This window comes from Populus trichocarpa, chromosome 9 (assembly GCF_000002775.5).
Source record: "Populus trichocarpa isolate Nisqually-1 chromosome 9, P.trichocarpa_v4.1, whole genome shotgun sequence".
Classification (NCBI taxonomy): Eukaryota; Viridiplantae; Streptophyta; class Magnoliopsida; order Malpighiales; family Salicaceae; genus Populus; species Populus trichocarpa.
In genome coordinates, this window is record NC_037293.2 from 9,383,742 (window position 1) to 9,403,766 (window position 20,025).

Sequence of the window (20,025 nt, forward strand, 5' to 3'; positions counted from 1 at the left end):
CATTTTACTGTTTTTGGACATGTCAAAGAAAATATGTTGGGAAATAATATATTTTGAGTTATAATTTGTTTTTTAAATAACTGGATTTTTATTTTATCAAATATTTTTTTGGTATTTGAAGAATATTGAAAATAATTTTATTTTTTATAGTATTTTAATTTTATAATATAATTTATATGATTTAAAATGTATAATTGATATATAATATAATATATTTGGTGTTCGAGTGTATTTTCTAGCAATATTATGCACTAATATATTAAATTAATATATTTTTAGACTTTTTATTGATATATCCTAATATATTATTTCTTACATAAATATATTAGTAATTTATTATTTTTTAATACTATTATATTATAAAGTATTATACACACACACACACACACATATATATAAATAAAATATTATACTATTTTAGTTTTTTGTTCTTCATGTAAAGTGATTTTTTTTTAAAAAAAATTGAAAAACATTTCTCTCCATCTAAAACTTATATTTTTCTTTGATGAAAAATGAATTTTATTAATCAATTTTTTATAATATAATTAAACATGAAAAAATTAAAAAAATATTTTTCAGAAAAAAACTTTATAGGAAACAAATAGAATCTTAGTAGAAACTCTCAATATAAAACCTTAATTAAAATAAAAAAAAACTATAATTTATAATTGTTTTTAAACAAACTTTACAAATCTAAATTCTAAAAACTAATACAAACACGTTCTATGGCGTAAACTCGCTTCTCGTTAGGTGTCACTCTCTCATTCGATCCGTCGCCTTTTCTGTTCCCGCCACCCTAAAAAGAAAGTCCCTTCATTTCTAACATTATTGATTATGACAGTCTTGAATCTTAATTGATTGAGACTTGAGAGCGAGGGAGGGAAGTAAAAAGATGGTGTCAACCAGGAGAACGAGAACAAAGCAAAACAACACTAACACTATTGCCAGTGAGAATGGGAGCCATTGTGTTAACAGTAACAATGAAAGGATTGTACAGAAGGGAAATGGAGCGAGATCAGGGGCAATGTCAGGGTATGAGCAGTTCAGGGACCAGAGGATCAAAGAGAACAAGGAAAGAATGCAGAAGTTGGGTCTTCTTGACCTTTCTCTTAAGCTCAAGGCACAGCTAGGCCGACCTAAGAAAACCCCAGGAATTGTTTCTTCTGAAAAGAAACCCCATACCCCTTTGCCTGTCTCTGCTTCCCCAAGACGCTCCTCCAGGTAAATTTACCTTTTCTATGAATTTTTTTTTTGGTTATTGGGATAGTTAAGCAAAGGAAAGAGCAGTTTTTCTGTGCCTTGCTTTTATAATCTGTGTTTTTGAAGATGAGTTGGATATAATTTGGGATTACCAATTTTCAAACTCACAGAATTGAAGGCCCCATTTTCCGAGTTTTGGTTGTCTGCAATTTGGAGGTATTAAGGCATGAGCAGAAAAAGAATTCCGAATGTCCTGTACTCTTGTTTGTTTAAAATAAGGTTGCCGCTACAAATTATAGGGGAAACTTTAACCTTTTTAGAAAAGAAAGCAAGAGAGAGGAACTCAACAAACGGTTCTAGCAAACTTAGGTCTCAAAAACTTGTGACTTAAGACAATTAAGTGAATATAATTTTTTTTTGTTGTTTTTCGTTTGTCAGGAAAGAAATAACTCAATTGGGCAGGAAAATGAAAACTTTTGGTGTCTAACCTTATGTTGTATCCTGAGTATTCGGGCCTCGATTGTTTCTTCCCTGTTCTAACTTTATGCTTGTGAATATGTTATTATCTTGTCTGGTGTTTTTTTTAAGGTTGAAAATCATGGATCCAATTAATTACATGGAGATACGGCCTACAAGAAAGAAGGAGACCTCTATGGATGTAGAGATTCAATTACGAGAAGGTTCACAGCCAGAAATATACACAGAAGAAGATGAGAATCTTTTGGGTGACCATAAGACTACCTGGACTCTGAATGTGGATGGATGTGGCAAGGATGGGAGGCGCGTCTATGATCCAGAGATGGGAGAAACATGCCATCAATGCAGGTGATTGGTTCTTTCCTTTTTTTAAGTTGTACACACTGCAGAGTGTTAGTATAAACTTAATGCTTTCCTCATGTTGTTATCATTTTACTTCCATGCCTTTCATCCATTTGTCTGCACCGTTTGCTCGAGGCAAATGATGAAAAAAGATCATGCATGTGGCATGGAAAACCAATGGGCTTGTAGCTCACTGCTACCCTTTTAAAGCAAGAGAGGACAGAACTGGGGTTTGAATCCCAGCTTTCACAACTCATCAATACTCCAAGAAAAGAATGGCATACGATAACTGCTCTAAAACTCACTGTACACAATTTAGTTACATTATTGTGAATATAAAATTTGTCAATTTTATCCACTTAACATGAAATAGAAATTCAATTTGTTAGCACTCAAGGATGTTGCTGTGCTCGAGAAGATGCTTGCATATCCCCTCCTCCCCCTCTCAGTTCACTGAAGCAATGCCATCATTTTGCTTAGAGATGATCTACTTTCTTGCAGGCAAAAAACTCTTGGTCTCCATACCCATTGCAGCAAATGCAACTTGGTCCAGGGACAGTTTTGTGGAGATTGCTTATTCATGAGGTATTTATTGATATTCGAGAGTTTGCGCTGATCATATTAACACCTTCCTAAAAAATAAGACATTATATCCTCAACACCATATTTGAAAATCCCATTTTATTCTTCAAAGAAATAAAGAAAGTATGAGAAAAATACTGTGGTGTACGCAAATATTGACGATGAAATGATTTGGCTTGGATTAAGGTTATCGAAGTTTCCTTTTATTTCCATCCACTTCCAAGTTCTGTAACATGCAATCCATATGATTATTAATGTGTTTCTATATCATGAGTATGAATTCCTGAATTGGGCTCATAGATGACCATTCAATTTTCTTTTTTTCATGTTTTACAGATATGGAGAGAATGTGATTGAAGTCAACCAAGATCCAAATTGGATTTGCCCTGTTTGTCGAGGAATTTGTAACTGTAGTCTTTGCCGGCATGCAAAAGGATGGGCACCCACTGGGAATCTCTATCGAAAGGTTAATACCATTAATCTCGTGTCCATAGAAGTCATTCTTGTTGTTTAGCTACTGTTCCTCCACAACCCTGATCTGTGCAGGTTTATTTTTTATTCTTTTGAAGGTGCATCTTACCTTTTCAGCATGTTCAATTTCTTAGTTTTATAATTGCAAAACGTAATGCCATCTCAGACAGGTGCACAATTTCATGTGCTTGGCATCGATATTTGGTTTATGGTGATGTCAATAACCTTCTGCAATGAATATTACCTCTGTGCTTGGCAAAAGAAGAACTATGAGGCCAATGCAAGATGCAGTGGTTTACTTTGATTTGCTTTCAGGTTATAAGGCTTGGCTTTAAATCAGTTGCACACTATCTCATTCAAACACGTCGAGCTCAAACACACTCGGGAGACTCTGGTGCTGAAAGTTTGGTCTCTGAAGAGGGAGAACTGTCCTCAGCAGATGAAGGATCACGACCTGTCACCTGCAACGAATCTGTAAATGCAGATGAGCACCGCCTTTCAAACATAATTGAAGTCCCCATTCTTAATGAATGTCCCAATCCTCATCCTGATGGCTATGAAGAAGAGGAAAAGCAAGTGAACAGCTCTGATGGTAGCAGTGATGGATATGAGGATGCTGATGGTGATAACACTGTCAATAATGATAACAAGTTGAAGGAAAAGAAGGAAACCCTTGCGGTGCAGGAAGTTGGCGATTCAAAGATATAGATTGTCTCAAAATATAAGTGGAATCAGCTTTTGTCCCAGTGTAGTTACTACTAGAAGACCTAGCAGAGTGAAACTTCTCCTTTTGAAGATGAAATTCCTATGGCTTTGTATACAAAGGAAGCAGTATGTATACATTTTTGTGAACTTTCTAGCTTTTGTTGACAGATTTGGCAAATCTGTAACCTTTTGTTTGAACATTTGGAATGGTGATGCTATACTGCGTATTAGCATCTCATTCTGTGCAAGTATATCTTCTGCCAGTGATGGTCTCCTAAGTGCTAATGGAAATGAATGATCATTCACTTTGAGATGCCCTGAAAGTCTTGACAACGAATCTGAATTGGATCCGATGAACTAGCATGTCATGTTATGTGGCAATTCCAGCAAGTGAAACCGAAATCGTTTTGTGCAGAAAATCAATTCATATCCTTACTGTAGTGTGTTATCTTTCAGAAACTGTTCTGCATATGATTAATCGCATCTTACACTTTCAGAGGGGTTCTTCATTCGCTCACATAAAAGTGGGATTCAAGACAGTTACTATGGAGTATGGCACGAGTAGGAGTATCTAAGGTAGTTTTTTATTACTGTATCGAGATAGAGATAGAAAAGAGACGAACACGTTTGGGATACAAAGACTTGTTTTTTTCATCATTAATGTTTTGAAAACAATATAAATTTACTTCAAAATTTATTTTATGCATTGTCTGTTTTTTTAACAAACATGTTTTTTTTCTATTTTAAGATATTAACCAAACACAATATCTGTAAAAATCAAATTTAGATTTGTCAAATCCATCGACACCAGCTAATGAGAAAAAAACAATAAAATTGATATTGATTTCTTGGTATTATTAAAACATCAATAAAATTACAGGCATCTTAAAATTGAGAATTAGATTTAAAAAGAAAATAAAAGAAATGATTATCAGGCACAAAATATCTTCGAGGTTAATTAATGCGAGGCAACTATTCTCCAGCACCATGCCCACAAGGAACAGAGCTGAACTCTCTCCAACACTTGCAAGTTGCAACAGCCAAGAAGGTGATGTACCTGTGATGGTCCCCTACTCACCCTTGATTGACACGTGTACAGAAACCTTGTCTAGAAATAAAGGAGTTTCCTATGTGGTTGATTCCACACTGAGTCAACTTCAAATCCAAACTGAGTCACTTTACCTCTTTCTCACCCATATGAAAACGACTCTTCTTCTACATTCTTGAAAATAAATTTTCTGCGCTGGACCCAACTTGCTAAGCTTTTATACCCTTTTTTTTTTATGCAGTAGTTGATAAAAAAAAAATGTAAAGATTCCTCGAGGTGGCCACTACCATGTTTTTATTAGTTGTTTAGGGCCTCCACCAGGACAAAGGAGGTGGGGGTGGTGGTGGTGGATAGGCCTTGGTGGTTTAGTCATTAGTGTAAGCTTTCTTTTCTTTTCCTGTTTTTTAAATTAATTATGTTTTTTTTATGGAATAAAAACTAATATATTACGAGGGTGATTGTTTATGAAAATAATTTGTTTTGGTAACTTATAAATAAAGTAAATTTCTCATCACAACACAATTTTAATCTCAATACTAAAAAATAATTAAAAATTATCAATAAAAAACTTATGCATGTATCCTTTTTTTATATATATAATATGGATGTTTGGGCTAATTTAAGTATTTGTCAACTAATTTTATAAGTTTTGAAATTAATAATTATATAAGTCTTTGATAATTATAAAATTTATGAAACTTGAAGTAATTTTTAAAAATAAATTTAAAATTTAATCAGTAATTTTTTTTTTATGAATAAATTCTTAAATTGCGATGTTCATTATCTATTTAATACGAAAACCACTAACATTATTACAAGAAACTCCAATTATGAATAACCTGTTGATATTTTGTTTCTTTATATCATTTATTTTTATTGAATTGACAAAAAAAAATGTTAGAATAAGTATTATTTTTTTTTGTTATGGATATGATCAGTGGGTTTAAGCAGTCTGTCATTCATAACAGCTGGGTTTTTTTTAAGATCTTCAAGTATCAACAGATTTCTAAATAAGATCAGACGGTGGAGATTTAAGCAAGTACAGGAAAGTACAAAGTAGAGAATCTCTACACTTTAATGATTGGCCCATATGGTCCAAAAAAGGAAAAATACAACTAGGAAAAAATTAACCTATTATTAACATGTGGGTCAGCCCTCCGAGTCACACCTCTTCCATACAGTGAGTCACTGAGAAAACACATAACTCGTTCACCTTTTAGGTTAAGTTGTGTTATTTTTCCAAGGTTTTAATCTTAATTTTGAAAAACACTATTTGAATAACAATCAGTTAGTGTTGTGTGGAGAAGCAGCAGATCTGAAATCAAAGAAACTCATCTTTCAATTAGTGTACTATGATCTAAATTGACTCACTCCTCACTTCATCTGTCTTGCAATACTTAAAATCCCCAGAAGAGAAATGCCTAGACCTTTTTTTCAGAAGCTAATTCTCTCTAGCACCATCAGAGAAAAGAGACTGGTACAAAAAAAATCTTTCCTTATCCCTCCATCTGGTTTTTTTTTTTTAATTTGCTTGCATTTTTGCGTCTTTTGATTGTTTTGCATGCGGGGTTTTGATAAAGTTCGAAACTTTATGAACTAATTTGATGACAATCCAAAACTTGCTGTAGTGGACGAGATTAGATGGAGTGATTTTAAGTTAAAGGGTTTGTCATAGCTGTTTAGATTCTTGCTTATCCCATGCTTCTTTTGTAGTGTTTTTTTTCCTGGTTTTCATCAAGTTTGAAACTTTGTAAATGATAAGAACCCAAACCTTCTTTTAGTGGATGAGATTGAATAGAATGATATCTGAGAGAAAGGGGCTTGTCAAAGTTTTTTAGATTTTATTTTTTTTATGTTTTTTTTTTTTGTGTTTTTTTCTTCTTGGTTTTGACAAGAATTCTAACTTTTCTTTTCTTAGGAGTGGACTAAGTGAAGGAAGGCCAACTGGAATTTGGGTTTTTACCCTCTTGCTTTCATAGTTTTTTTTTTTTAGCTCAGTTAATAACGCTGCTCCCTTTTCTTCCTTTCCTCTTTTTTTCCTCTCCTTTTTTAGGTAGCCTTGTAGTTTTGAGAACTGAAAACATGATAACGTCTAAAATTTCAATTTTCCTCTTTCTCTGTTTAATGTACAGAGAATTTTTACGTGGAAAATATCAATTGATTTTTTTTTTTTTGAAACAAAGAATTGAGATTTCAGTGGAAAATCAGAATTGGAATTATGCCAGAGAAAAGAAATGCTTGCTTAGATATTGTTGAAAGAAATCCTTTCTTGTTCAGCTTATGGAATTTTGTTTAGGTTAGTTTGTGGTTTGTTGACAATTGTTTACAACAGAAGCTTAAGATATTATGATACAGCTATTAAAGAAAGCCAAAAAAATGAAGCTTTATCTTACCGCTACAGATATGTTACGATAATGCAATGCAAGGGATGAAGAAGAAAACAAGTAACAGTTTCTCCTTGCATTACATAACATTCCACTGCACCACAACATAGAAATTTTAGTTTATCTTCACAGGATTTCTTGGAAATTAAAGAAAGCATGATACTATTTGACTTCAAAATCTGTTTTAATGTACTGGATTGTCTCTATTCTTGCATTGCTTCGTATGATTGGAAAAAATGAATCAAGGAATTTTTTTTAATGAATCTGCCTTGCATTTAATGTTCTAGAGATTTGAAAAGCTTTCTTTAGCTCGCTAATAATGTCCTCTAGAAAAAGACTAAAACTTCTAGACTTCATTTCCTTTATGTTCTTGATATTTAGACATTGAGCTTGTAAGTTCTGTTGTATATTGTGCTTTAGATTAATCAATGCTATATCTTTCCATGCCTGATAGTTAGGATCATTTGGATATACCATGTATGGAAACAAGTGGCGGTGTTGAGAATAACAATCATGTTCAATTAAAACAAAAACAACTAGTTCACAAGAATCAACTGTAGTCTGCAGTTGATACTTTGCTTTGTGGTTTTGCATGGCTCATGAAAGTAGTTGTCATGTAACATCATGTTTGGGTATTTGGAGATCTATGTTCTCTTTATAATCTTCTTCACTGTTTGCTCACAGAGCGAACTTCACGTTTGTGTGTTCTAAGATATTGAGCCTGCTTGCCTTGGAGATGATTTTTTTTGTATTTTGTATTAGAGATGCTGTGTACTATAAGGAAGTGGGATGTTCCAACTTTATGCATTGACATTTTGTGCAAATCTTTTATTGAGTTGAGCTTATCCACATCATCGTCATCTGCAACACTAAATTATGAGAACAAAATATTTGAGTCTCCTTTTAGAAACGGAGCCTAACTTGGTTTGGTTTTCTGCAGAGGATCCCAGATAATTTTGTCAAGAAATTTGGACATGACATATCGAGTTTTGTGAGACTCATTGTTCCTGGTGGTCATGTGTCACGCATAGGATTAATAAAAGCTGATGACAAATTATGGTTTCACGATGGGTGGCAGCAATTTGTTGAACGTTTTGCTATCCATGTTGGATACTTTTTGATCTTTAGATATGAAGGGAATGCAATTTTCAATGTTCATATATTCAATTTGCCCACTTCTGAGATAAATTACCACTCGAACTCTCTTAGTGGGAAAAGATATCTTGCATTTGAAGAATTGGACAATGATGAGAATGCTGAAAACTCGGGCATCCCCCCTCCACAACTGATAGTTAACAAAAGTTACAATCCTCCTTCTCTGCAGAATTTGTTCAGTGGATCAAAACTTAATAATTGCATAAATTGGAGTGGTGAAGATACTATGCGGTTGACAAAGGGTTCTAACATTTCACAAGTTGCTAATGAATCAGCACGGAATGTAAGTGCTCATTACAATGAGCTCTATAATTCCCAAGATGAAGTGAAACTCTACAGTCCAGATGGAGAAACACCAAAACCTAAAAAACGTGGAAGGAAAAGGCTGAAAGCCGATCCTAGTGAGTTCTTTTAACTCAGGTTTTGTTTTCTTCTTACTATGCCATTAGGATTGAATGTTCTCATTTTGTTAGTGACTCAATGAAACTGCAGATGAGCAGCAGCTGTCGTCTCCACATGATGATGATAGTGAAATGCGCTTTAGATTTTATGAAAGTGCTTCTGCAAGAAAGAGAACTGTCACTGCTGAAGAACGAGAAAGAGCAATGAATGCAGCTAAAGCATATGCACCTGATAATCCTTACTGTAGGGTTGTCCTGCGACCATCATACTTATACAGGGGTTGCATTATGGTGAGTTATTAACAATGATCTGCTATGCTAATTTTGCAATTCACAGTGTACTTTGCTTTGCATAAAGAAGCAATTCCTTTTCTTTGTGCAGTATTTGCCATCTGGCTTTGCCGAGAAGAATCTAAATGGAGTTTCAGGGTTCATTATACTTCAGTTACCTGATGGGAAACAGTGGCCTGTTCGATGCCTTTACAGGGGAGGCAGAGCTAAATTTAGTCAGGGATGGTATGAATTCACATTGGAGAATAACTTAGGGGAAGGTGATGTATGTATCTTCGAGCTGCTGAAATCCAGGGATGTGGTGCTGAAAGTTACATTATTCCGTGTTCTTGAAGATGGTGGACTTATGAATCATCCTTAACAATAAGATGTCATCTGCATGAAGTTAGATAGACAGATGATGGTTGGTCATTTCTGGATCGGTAAACTTTATTAAGTAACTCCTTTTCTTTTGGGTGATGTGTAGCTGTGGTTTGTGGTATGTTTGATGTCAAAGCAAATTTGTAGAACTTTCAACTGTTTAGGTGCTTGAACAGAAAATTTTGTGGCTTTAGTAGGCCTGTAAATATATTGTCCAATGCAGTTGGCATCAATGGACCAGAACAACAGATCTTAGGCCTAGTTTCTTGTCAGGTTTGCAGTATCATTCACTGCCTTGTATTCATCTACTGGTTGCTTGTTTGTTGGGAGTTTGCATTTTCATTGCGTGGCAGGAGAGAGTTTGGCATCGTAATATGATCTGAAAGTTAACTCGAAGTGTTCAGCTCATCTCCCCATGGTGTAAACTATGGCAGAAAATTTTCCTTAGAAATGTTAATTAGGTATCAAATTTGTCTGGTGAACCATGGTGGTATTTGTGAACTGTCTGCCCAACATCAATATGCTTCTTGTTTTGTGTGAAATACCTGTGAAGCATCCATGCACGAGAGCCAAATTTGCAAACGTAAGTTACCTGTGATCGGCATGATCATTTGGACCATGCTTTGACACGCCTTGAGGGTGTGCGTTTAGGGTGTGTTTGAGAGTGTATATATTTTTAAGTGTTTTTTAAAAATGTTTTTGGTTTTTCAAAATCGTAGTAAAAATGGAGGGTATCACTAAAGGGCAACAACCTTGGAAAGAAAGATCATGAAACACGATTACGGGGTGTTTAAAAATGTGATAGCTATTAGAATTTAAAATATTAAATTGATAGGGATTATAGTTTAAAATATTTTTAATTTAGAGATATATTAAAATAATAATTTTATTATTATTTTTAAAAAATTATTTTAATATCAACACATTAAAATGATTTAAAAATATAAAAAAATTAATTTAAAATAAAAAATTTAAAAAATACAGTTTAAACTATATTTCGAAGCATCACCTATAACTTGAATTCCATTGCTTTGTTGATAGATCGAGATTCGCATTTGCCCATGCTTCATGTGTGTTTGGTAGTGTGGTAGCGATTGCTTTTCAAAGTGTTTTTCATTTAAAAATGCATCAAAATAATATTTGTTTATTTTTAAAAATTATCTTTAACATCAACACATTAAAACTATATATATATATATATATATATATATATAATTTTTTAAAAAAATCAAAATTTCATGGAGAGGAGATACTTGAATTATGGAAAATGTCAAAAATGCTATTAAGGAATTTGTCAAGATATTCTAGGAAATTACAGAAAATGAGTTTGAGCCTTCAAAAAATTAAAAAATATATGTGAATACATTAGAAAATTTGTCAAGGTATCCTGTCGTTTTTTCGTGAATAATTAGTAGTTGTGACTGTGTATATCATGATCAAGAAATCATTTGCAAGGAGAGATCATTTCTTTTTAAGAAAAGGTTGCTCGTTTACGGAAGTAATAATCAGTAGTTATACATTAAGAAGGATATTTTTGCCAAACTTGGTGATGGTTATTTTCTTTTCCATTTTTTTTTGTTTTGTTTACAGAGAAGACTAGTCGTTGAATATGATAGAAGTGCCAAACCAGATAAGAAAACCCCCCCATCGGTAACCATCAGCTAGGCTGATTCACTTGGCATAAATGAGCTATCAACAAGTGAACAAAATAAGATGTGAGCCATACAAAATTATTTCATTTGTCTAAATTCGAAAGTTTCTTTCAGTAGCAGCTGAAAAAAACATCAACCTAGTACCAAACCTCCACTACAAACTAAACCATGAAAACCTTAATTGAGCTCCGAGAAATCTCCTTTTTTGCCCTTCTTCTTGCAATAATTTCTGTTGTCTTGGCCACAATATGTGCCAAAGGAAACAAGTAAAGTGGCAAGATGCCTCCAGAGGTAGCAGGGTCATGGCCTGTTATTGGCCACCTACATCTTCTTGGAAGAAGAAACCAGCTGCTGCATAAAACACTAGGGGGCATGGCAGATGATTATGGGTCAATCTTCTCTATCCGCCTTGGAATTCATCCAACAATTGTGGTGAGCGATTGGGAAATTGTGAAAGAATGTTTCACTGCAAATGATAGGGTCTTTTCCACACGTCCAAAATCCTTAGCATTAAAGATCATGGGCTATAACCAAACCACGTTCGGCTTTGCACCGTATGGGCGATATTGGCGTGATATGAGGAAGTTAGTCATGGTTGAACTCCTCTCCAATCATAGGCTTGAGTTGCTCAAGCATGTAAGGGACACAGAAACCAGTTTGCTCATGAAAGATTTTTATGAGAAATCGTCAAGGAATGGAGGGCAAGTTGTTGTGGAAATGAAGCAAAGATTAGCGGACATGGCAACGAACATAACAGTTAGAATGATTTCTGGGAAGCGATATTTTAGTGCCGATGCAAAAGGCAACCAAGAGGCAAAGAGGTGTCAAGAGGCTTTACGAAATTTCTTCTATCTAGTGGGGTTAAATTTGGCTTCAGATGCTGTTCCATTGTTTAGTTGGCTCGATTTGGTGAAGGGATATATAGGAAAAATGAAAAGAACGGCAAGGGAGTTAGATTGCGTGCTTGGGAGCTGGGTGGATGAGCATCGAAGAATCAGGCTCAACAGAAGCATCAGCGAGGAGGAGAAAGATTTCATCTATGTAATGCTTTCTATCATGGATGATGGTAACATTTCTGTTGATGAAGCTGACACAACCGTTAAGGCTAGTTGCTTGGTAAGTATCTAGTAAATTTCTGCAATTAAAAGTTTTATACTTTTCTGTTGCAGCTGAAACCTACTCAAGCAACCGGGGCAAAACTTGCTTTTTTCACATGTATGAAAGGAATTTGGGTAAATGATGATCTGTATTTGATTTAAGTTTTCAGGAAAGTCTCTAACTCGAGGCCCTTGCTGTGTCTTTCATTTTCTGCAATACTGCATACAGCTAGGCAAAACATCCAGAGTTTATGTTCGATTTTTGCGTTTTGCATTATAGTATTTATCAAAAAAAGAAATTGTACTATAGCAGACATAGTAATTTCTAACGATCATATAAATCCTAATAAATTAAAGGACTAAATTTCGTATGTGAATATAAATCAGTTTTTTAGTCCATCTCACACTATCAAGTAATCTCTATGGCAGAGCCTTCTATTGGGAGGCAGTGACACAACAGCGATAGCTCTTACATGGGCACTAGCTTCGCTACTAAACAACAGAAATATGCTTAAAAAAGCTCAATGTGAGCTTGACACCCACGTGGGAAAGCACCGCGAAGTGGCCGAGACAGACATAAAGAACCTTGTATATATGCAAGCCATTGTGAAGGAAACATTCAGACTACACCAGCCAGCACCACTCTCAGGACCAAGGGAAGCCATGGAGGATTGCACTGTAGCTGGCTTCCACATCCCAGCAGGCACGCGCCTTGTGGTTAACCTCTGGAAGTTGCATCGTGACCCTAACATTTGGTCTAACCCATTGGAATTTCAGCCTGAGAGGTTCCTGAAAGAGCATGCCAATTTGGATGTAAGGGGCCAGGACTTCGAATTCACACCATTCGGGTCTGGAAGAAGAATGTGCCCTGCGGTGTCATTCGCTGTCCAGGTTGTGCACCTGACACTTGCTCGGCTTCTTCATGGGTTTGAATTGAGGACAGTCTCGGATAATCCAGTCGATATGACTGAAAGCCCTGGATTGACAGTCCCCAAAGCAACACCATTGGAGGTTGTCCTCAGGCCAAGGTTACCTTCCATCGCTTACGAATTCTAAGCAGCAAGCACAAGGAGATCATTGTGTAATCCTTTATAAAAATATATAAAACAAGGGTAGAATAAAGGCAGGAAGTATTTTTTATTGCCAATGTATTGCAATAACTGTTGAACTGATCTTATAGTCAAGTTTTTATTTCGTGGTTTTTAATTTACTATTGTCTATTTTTATCAACTATATCATTTGGTGCGTTTTTTTTCAAACTTAAAAATTTCAGTGGAAACAAATTTGGACAGAAGGACTAGCAGAAAGCTGAAATTGGCAAAAGCAGACAAGAAAATTGTTTGCATCTGGTCACCATCAGTTAGACTTAGCTCCCTTGTCCCTTGTGGCCATAATTGAATCAAAGGGAGTAGCAGAGCAATAAATGTTGACGATAGTGAATCTTCATGAACAGAAAGATAGTAATAATAATAATATGCTCATTATAAAATCTCTTTGTTATCATTTTATAGAATTAAAAATTAACAATGTTTTCATAGCTTATTATGATGGGATTATAGGCATACCCATCACGAACTCTATTTTCTAGACCATCTTATCACCAATCTTCAACATCATAAGTAACTTTGCACCTTACGAAACCTGTCTTATGATAACAATGATTTTTCTTCAATTTGAATGTAAGCTTTCAATTTTGATAACCACATAATATATCTTTTTTTTTCAAAAAACTCTCATTAAAGAAAGGAACTTCATCAGAATAAGTTCGTGAGTTCTTTGTGTATACATCCATGATGGTGCTTAATTTATGAATCTATAATGTGCAGATCAGGAAGAATCGGAAATCATCACTAGTTTTAAAAAATCTTGCCACATTAGCAAAGGCGTCACAAGGAACTACGAATGCAGCGCGTAAAGCCAGCATAGCATGGATGTCCAGCCCAAAAAATCCTTCATTCATGACTATCTTGCAGGAAAATATATAGTAAGCATGATCTACTGGTGAGCCTTTACGAAAATGTAGTAGATAATTTTATTATTTTCAATGTGTACTTACAGCTCTTATAATAAGCATGCACAGTGTTGTTTTGGCGAGCCTTTACAGAAATGCAATCTTGAAGGTGTTTGTTAAGTTCTAATTATTGCAATTCTTGCTGATTTATGCAGTACATCCGCTAACAGGTGTCCGCAAGAAGATTCTGAAAGCTTCAGACTTCAGATTTGTGACGGAAAAGAGTGGCTTCGTCAAACAAAATGGAGAAAAGGCGGAGGGTAGAATTTGATAAAGGGACGGCGGACAACAATATGGTGGGAGGAAATGTTTGCGTGTTTGAGCTGTTGAGGTTGGGGAAGAAGGCTGCACCGAGAGCTTTTATAGAGGGTGCTTATTGAAGTATATTTAGGGGCTTATCAGGATGCGGCAATTGTTGATGTTTCACCCCGAAGAAAGTCTCTTTTTTGGGATCTTATTTGGGCTTGGTGGGTCTCGTTTTTGGTCTACTTTCAAATGGGCCTGGGTCTGGATTCTTTTGATTTATTTAATTGTATTGGAGACCATGGTGCCTGGACTGTAAAATTATTCAATTTTATTTTACTGGCTGGCATCTAGAGGTGCTCATTGTTTCCTTATCCATCCTCTCACATTCTTTTCCATACAGAGTTAAGTTTCCATCTCCTTCCTTTCCAATCATATTTGTAATATTTCTAACCCGACAAACACCACCGAAAAAAAAGGTAACTACATGCATATTCCTCTGTTAGGCATACGACACTTATTTCATTAAATTATATAGTAATTAGTAGTAACTTGTAAGTTCTGTTTTTGGTGTACAAGGGGTGATTGTGTTCCTGTTTCTCATCATATATATTGCAGGTTTTGGGTCAATGGCAACAGCCTCAGCAACGCTTTCTCCAGCAACACTTGCTGCTGCCACAGTTAGCAGTCCTGAGAGGAAGCAAATCAAAGTGAACTACATAACAGGACTGGATTCTTTTGGTGGGCTAAAAGCTCACAACAATGTGAGTTCATTAGGCCTGCCAGTATGCACTGAGCAGTCCTTTGCAAAGGTGGTCAGCTCATTGAGAGCTCCATCAAAGGGTAAAGGCAGAAGTGGGGGTGCACTCTCTTCAACCTGCAGTGATGTTGGTGAGATATTCAGGATAGCAGCAATCATGAATGGGCTTGTTCTTGTTGGAGTTGCAGTGGGATTTGTTCTTCTTCGAGTCGAAGCTTTTGTGGAGGGGACTGAATGAGAAATTTTAGCCACTATAGCCAGTTTCTTGGTTGGTTGTTCTTTTGTTAATCAAGGATATTGTTTGTACCCTAACTTCTTTGTTAATTAAGGATATTTCTTGGATGTCTAAACCAAACCAGCAAACTGAGTTTCAACACGAAACTTTATAAAAAAATATTAATAAAAAGTTTTTTTTTTTTTAACAGAAGAATAAAAGGTGAAAAATGTAATTCTTGTCGTGTCACGATAACAAGTGGTTGTGGTTTTAAATAGGAGACATATACAATGAGTCAAAGAGTATTGTAACACTCTTCAAATCATGAGCAATTGTCTAGTTTTTGAGAGAGATGATGATGATGAAGGGTTGCTTGTTGACAGTGAGAGGAGTTGTGGGGAGATAACGAAGGCTTATGGTGATTGGACATGATATATTTGATGTGGGTTTTGAGATAAATGATGCTGGAGAGTTGCTTGTGGACAGCGGGAGCATTCGTGGGTGAGATAACGGAGGCTTGTGGTTGTTAGGCATAATCTGATTCAAATGAGGAAAAACATTTCAAAGGATTTAATGATGATGATGATGGAGGTTTGCTTGCCGACAGTGGGAGGAGCTGTGGGTGAGACAACGGGGGCATGTGGTGATTGAGTATGATCTAATTAAAGTGAAAAAACGTGGAGTTTTGATTTTGATTCTTGATGATGTTCTGTTGAAGGGACAGAGAAAGACATGGAAAATGCACTGTTTTTTTTCCCGTTAAATAATTTTTTGCCCATTAATATCTTTTTTACCATTTTATTAAACAACTATATTTTGTATCCTTTAATTTAATTTTTTTATATAAAAAAACATTTTTCTATGGAAAATTTACATTTGCATCAATCTCTTTCAATTTTATTCTCTACAAATTCTCCTTTTTCAACCATATCCATTCCACTTATCTTTCTTTTCAACCATAATTTATCCAATTTTTTTTTTAATAAAATCCCTTTCAGACGAACAATTTCCCCAAAACTCATTTCATAAACACAAATCCCTTTCAGACGAACAATTGCTGGGCATCCATCAAATTTTGTTAGTGAAATTTGATAACAGAACATTAAATCTCTCCTGCTCCAAACAGTTGAGTGATGGTACCTGCCACACTTGCTGTAACAAAGAAAAGCTTTCAGTTTTCAGTAACTGGCCGTCTTAAGTGTCCTGTTATCAAACATGCATCTCATGCTCAAGCTACAAGAAATCCATGCATTTATTACCCATGAGAGGCAAGGCAATAACCAGGGGCGGAAGGCGGAAGCAAGGGGGCAAGCAGGGGCCCGAGCCCCCCTGCAAGACATGTAAATTTTTTATTATTACTGGGTAAGTATGAGGAGGAGTTAATATTTTTTATTTTAAAGAAGTGGGCTTAAACGTGTGATTTACTTTTGATTTTCTTTCACCTTACTCTTTACCTGCATGGAAAGAAAACAATATAAAGATATTAACTTTACAGAGCCACCAACTCTTTACCTCCATGGAAAGAAAATAATATAAAAATATTATTTTGATAGAGCTATCAATTTATCCTAATATAAATTTGTAGTCAATCAAAAACAAAAATGAAAACCCAAATTGCGAGCAAAATTTTTCTACAAAAATATTAAAACAGAACCACTAATTAATTTATCTTTCATCAAACAAAATAAGATAACTTAAATTTAAAATCTATTTTTGTTTTGTTTTAAGATGTTTGTTAATAATTTGATGAGGTTTTTTTTATAATTCTACTATTTTTGCTTTTTGTTTTCTCAGATCTGCTAGTTCTACCAATTATCTTTTGAATTCTTGTTATAGTGATTTTTTTTCTAATTAATTAGATATATTTTATTGGTTTGTTTTGATTATGCTTAGATTTTTTTTTATATTTTGTTTTTAGCAGAGCCACTAAAATTATCAATTTTTCTTACGATATATGCTTTGATTTTAGGTTGAACCATGAACAAAATAAAAAGAAATGATTCTTTTTTTGAAAAAAAAAATATTGATAACTCACAGCCTACTAAACGAGCTTTTTAAGCGATGAAAATTGTAAAAACAAGACTTTGCAATCGGATAGAGGATGATTTTCTTGCAAATTATTTGATTGTCTATATAGAAAAAGAAATTGCTGAAAGATTCACAATTGATATGATAATCGATGATTTCTATTCTATGAAATAACGACGAGCACAATTAAAATAAATATGTAAGAATCATTCTTTATTATTTTTTGTTTTATTTCAAAGTTTATCAAACATAAATAATGCTTCGCTTTAGCTAATGTTTCTTATATACTTTGTATGTTTATATTTGATAAGTATAAAAACCAACAACATTAAAGTGATGGATGTATTATAAAGATGAAATTAATTTCATTGCTTTTACTCAATTAGATAGTAAAGGTTTTGTTTTACAACTCATGTATAATAAATTAAAATAAATATTATATCTTATTATATTAATTTTGACCCCCTCTAACAAATAATCCTAGCTCCGCCCCTGACAATAACTATGGGGAAAGAATGGAGTGAGATATTGCAGAGGCAAGATATTACCCATGTTCATATATAGCAGGTGAAACTGTAAATTGAAGCAGAAGAATAAACTGATAAAGAGGATCATGAGGAATAAAACCAAACCGGAATGCTCCTCCAACGACAAAAAAAAGTCAACGAGAGGGGCAAGGCAATACAACGAGCTACTACGATGCCAAAAATGATAGATTTCTGATCTCTCCTGACCCTCGTAAGCCTGAAACAACCCCAATCAATTTCAAGAATCACCTTCTAGGAATCAATGCCACCGCATGGAAATAAAAAATTTCCATGCGGTGGGTGATAATAAAAAATTTAGAGAAACAGATTAAAAAAAACACTAAGATACTGGATTTGCGTAGGTGAGTTTTACTGTATATTTTTTATTATCACCCACCGCATGGAAATTCTGTACTCATGGTACGATGTCACGAGATTGATGGTCCCCAAAGGTGTGCCGTCGGGTGGCCTCCGTTTAACTCAAAAGTCTCACACGTGGATCATGCCTGTCTTATTCTGGAAAAAGCTGAGCATGTGCTGAAAGAAGTCTGATTGTTTGGTATCCTGTCGTTTTTTCGTGAATAATTAGTAGCTGTGAGTCTGTGACTGTGTATAATGATCAAGAAAATCATTTGCATCGAGAGATCATTTCTTTTTAAGAGAAGATTGTTTGTTCACGTACGGAAGTAATAATCAGTAGTTATACATTAAGAAGGATTTTTTTGCCAAACTTGGTGATGGTTATTTTCGTTTTTTTGGTTTACAGAGAAGACTAGTTGAATCAGATAGAAGTGCCAAACCAGATAAGAAAATCCCCCCATCTGTAACCATCAGCTACACTGATTCACTTGGCATAAATGAGCTATCAACATGTGAACAAAATAAGATGTGAGCCATACAAAATTATTTCATTTGTCTAAATTCGAAAGTTTCTTTCAGTAGCAGCTGAAAAAATATCAACCAATTGCTCAACCTCCATTACAAACTAAACCATGAAAACCTTAATTGAGCTACGAGAAATCTCCTTTTTTGCCCTTCTTCTTGCAATAATTTCTGTTGTCTTGGCCACAATATGTGCCAAAGGAAACAAGAAAAGTGGCAAGATGCCTCCAGAGGTAGCAGGGTCATGGCCTGTTATTGGCCACCTACATCTTCTTGGAGGAAGAAACCAGCTGCTGCATAAAACACTAGGGGGCATGGCAGATAAGTATGGGTCAATCTTCTCTATCCGCCTTGGAATTCATCCAACAATTGTGGTGAGCGATTGGGAAATTGTGAAAGAATGTTTCACTGCAAATGATAGGGTCTTTCCACACGTCCGAAATTCTTAGCATTAAAGATCATGGGCTATAACCAAACTATGTTCGGCTTTGCACCATATGGGCGATATTGGCGTGATATGAGGAAGTTAGTCATGGTTGAACTCCTCTCCAATCATAGGCTTGAGTTGCTCAAGCATGTCAGGGACACAGAAACCAGTTTGCTCATGAAAGATTTTTATGAGAAATCGTCAAGGAATGGAGGGCAAGTTGTTGTGGAAATGAAGCAAAGATTAGCGGAAATGGCAACGAACATAACAGTTAGAATGATTTCTGGGAAGCGATATTTTAGTGCCGATGCAAAAGGCAACCAAGAGGCAAAGAGGTTGTGCACCTGACACTTGCTCGGCTTCTTCATGGGTTTGAATTGAGGACAGTCTCGGATACTCCAGTCGATATGACTGAAAGCCCTGGATTGGCAGTCCCCAAAGCAACACCATTGGAGGTTGTCCTCAGGCCAAGGTTACCTTCCATCGCTTACGAATTCTAAGCAGCAAGCACAAGGAGATCATTGTGTAATCCTTTATAAAAATGTGTAAAATAAAGGCAGAATAAAGGCAGGAACAAAAAAAACGAAAAAAGGCAGAATAAAGGCAGGAAGTGTTTTAATTTTTATTGCCAATGTTAAACTGATCTTATAGTCAAATTTTTATTTCGTGGTTTTTAATTATGTATGGTTTATTTTCTCTGTTATTTTATTTTTCAATTTTTTTAAAAAATATCTAAACTATATATTTTTAATGTTTTTACGCTATTTT

General features: G+C 35.0%; 4 protein-coding genes across 7 annotated transcripts; all 4 read left to right on the top strand.

Moving 5' to 3' along the window:
* Window positions 1–733: 733 nt before the first annotated feature.
* Window positions 734–4,088, top strand: LOC7457511 (uncharacterized). 2 transcript variants are annotated; one of them, XM_002313795.4, is made up of 5 exons: window positions 735–1,221; window positions 1,789–2,025; window positions 2,521–2,604; window positions 2,938–3,067; window positions 3,388–4,088. In XM_002313795.4, exons 1-5 carry the CDS (start codon window positions 893–895, stop codon window positions 3,778–3,780), a joined length of 1,173 nt encoding a protein of 390 aa, XP_002313831.3. In that variant the 5' UTR covers window positions 735–892; the 3' UTR covers window positions 3,781–4,088. The 2 variants fall into 2 exon arrangements, with proteins under 2 accessions (XP_052311681.1, XP_002313831.3); XM_052455721.1 differs by lacking the exon at window positions 2,521–2,604 and having other exon boundaries at window positions 734–1,221.
* A 1,884-nt stretch (window positions 4,089–5,972) lies between these two features.
* Window positions 5,973–9,812, top strand: LOC7457510 (B3 domain-containing transcription factor VRN1). Its single transcript, XM_006379155.3, has 4 exons — window positions 5,973–6,302; window positions 8,150–8,765; window positions 8,857–9,056; window positions 9,148–9,812. The coding sequence occupies exons 1-4, from the start codon at window positions 6,243–6,245 to the stop codon at window positions 9,415–9,417; spliced, it is 1,146 nt and encodes a 381-aa protein (XP_006379217.2). The 5' UTR covers window positions 5,973–6,242; the 3' UTR covers window positions 9,418–9,812.
* A 1,253-nt stretch (window positions 9,813–11,065) lies between these two features.
* LOC7456410 (xanthotoxin 5-hydroxylase CYP82C4) lies at window positions 11,066–19,955 on the top strand. Of its 2 annotated transcripts, XM_052455720.1 has the most exons (3): window positions 11,066–12,184; window positions 12,595–13,056; window positions 19,593–19,955. In XM_052455720.1, the coding sequence occupies exons 1-3, from the start codon at window positions 11,348–11,350 to the stop codon at window positions 19,755–19,757; spliced, it is 1,464 nt and encodes a 487-aa protein (XP_052311680.1). In that variant the 5' UTR covers window positions 11,066–11,347; the 3' UTR covers window positions 19,758–19,955. The 2 variants fall into 2 exon arrangements, with proteins under 2 accessions (XP_052311680.1, XP_052311679.1); XM_052455719.1 differs by lacking the exon at window positions 19,593–19,955 and having other exon boundaries at window positions 11,067–12,184; window positions 12,595–13,371.
* On the top strand, window positions 14,705–15,521 carry LOC18102124 (uncharacterized). 2 transcript variants are annotated; one of them, XM_006379158.3, is made up of 2 exons: window positions 14,705–14,823; window positions 15,038–15,521. In XM_006379158.3, exon 2 carries the CDS (start codon window positions 15,049–15,051, stop codon window positions 15,415–15,417), a length of 369 nt encoding a protein of 122 aa, XP_006379220.3. In that variant the 5' UTR covers window positions 14,705–14,823; window positions 15,038–15,048; the 3' UTR covers window positions 15,418–15,521. The 2 variants fall into 2 exon arrangements, with proteins under 2 accessions (XP_006379220.3, XP_052311682.1); XM_052455722.1 differs by having other exon boundaries at window positions 14,731–14,898.
* Window positions 19,956–20,025: the final 70 nt, after the last annotated feature.

Excerpts from the sequence above, each read along its gene's own strand:
- LOC7457511 (XM_002313795.4), top strand. The coding sequence starts at position 893 with ATGGTGTCAACCAGGAGAACGAGAACAAAGCAAAACAACACTAACACT. Across the intron at positions 1,222-1,788 it reads TCCCCAAGACGCTCCTCCAG|GTTGAAAATCATGGATCCAA; the intron begins GTAAATTTACCT and ends GTTTTTTTTAAG. Across the intron at positions 3,068-3,387 it reads CTGGGAATCTCTATCGAAAG|GTTATAAGGCTTGGCTTTAA; the intron begins GTTAATACCATT and ends ATTTGCTTTCAG.
- LOC7457510 (XM_006379155.3), top strand. The coding sequence starts at position 6,243 with ATGCCTAGACCTTTTTTTCAGAAGCTAATTCTCTCTAGCACCATCAGA. Across the intron at positions 8,766-8,856 it reads AAGGCTGAAAGCCGATCCTA|ATGAGCAGCAGCTGTCGTCT; the intron begins GTGAGTTCTTTT and ends ATGAAACTGCAG. Across the intron at positions 9,057-9,147 it reads TATACAGGGGTTGCATTATG|TATTTGCCATCTGGCTTTGC; the intron begins GTGAGTTATTAA and ends TTCTTTGTGCAG.
- LOC7456410 (XM_052455720.1), top strand. The coding sequence starts at position 11,348 with ATGCCTCCAGAGGTAGCAGGGTCATGGCCTGTTATTGGCCACCTACAT. Across the intron at positions 12,185-12,594 it reads CCGTTAAGGCTAGTTGCTTG|AGCCTTCTATTGGGAGGCAG; the intron begins GTAAGTATCTAG and ends TCTCTATGGCAG. Across the intron at positions 13,057-19,592 it reads CGGTGTCATTCGCTGTCCAG|GTTGTGCACCTGACACTTGC; the intron begins GTTGTGCACCTG and ends AGAGGCAAAGAG.
- LOC18102124 (XM_006379158.3), top strand. The coding sequence starts at position 15,049 with ATGGCAACAGCCTCAGCAACGCTTTCTCCAGCAACACTTGCTGCTGCC.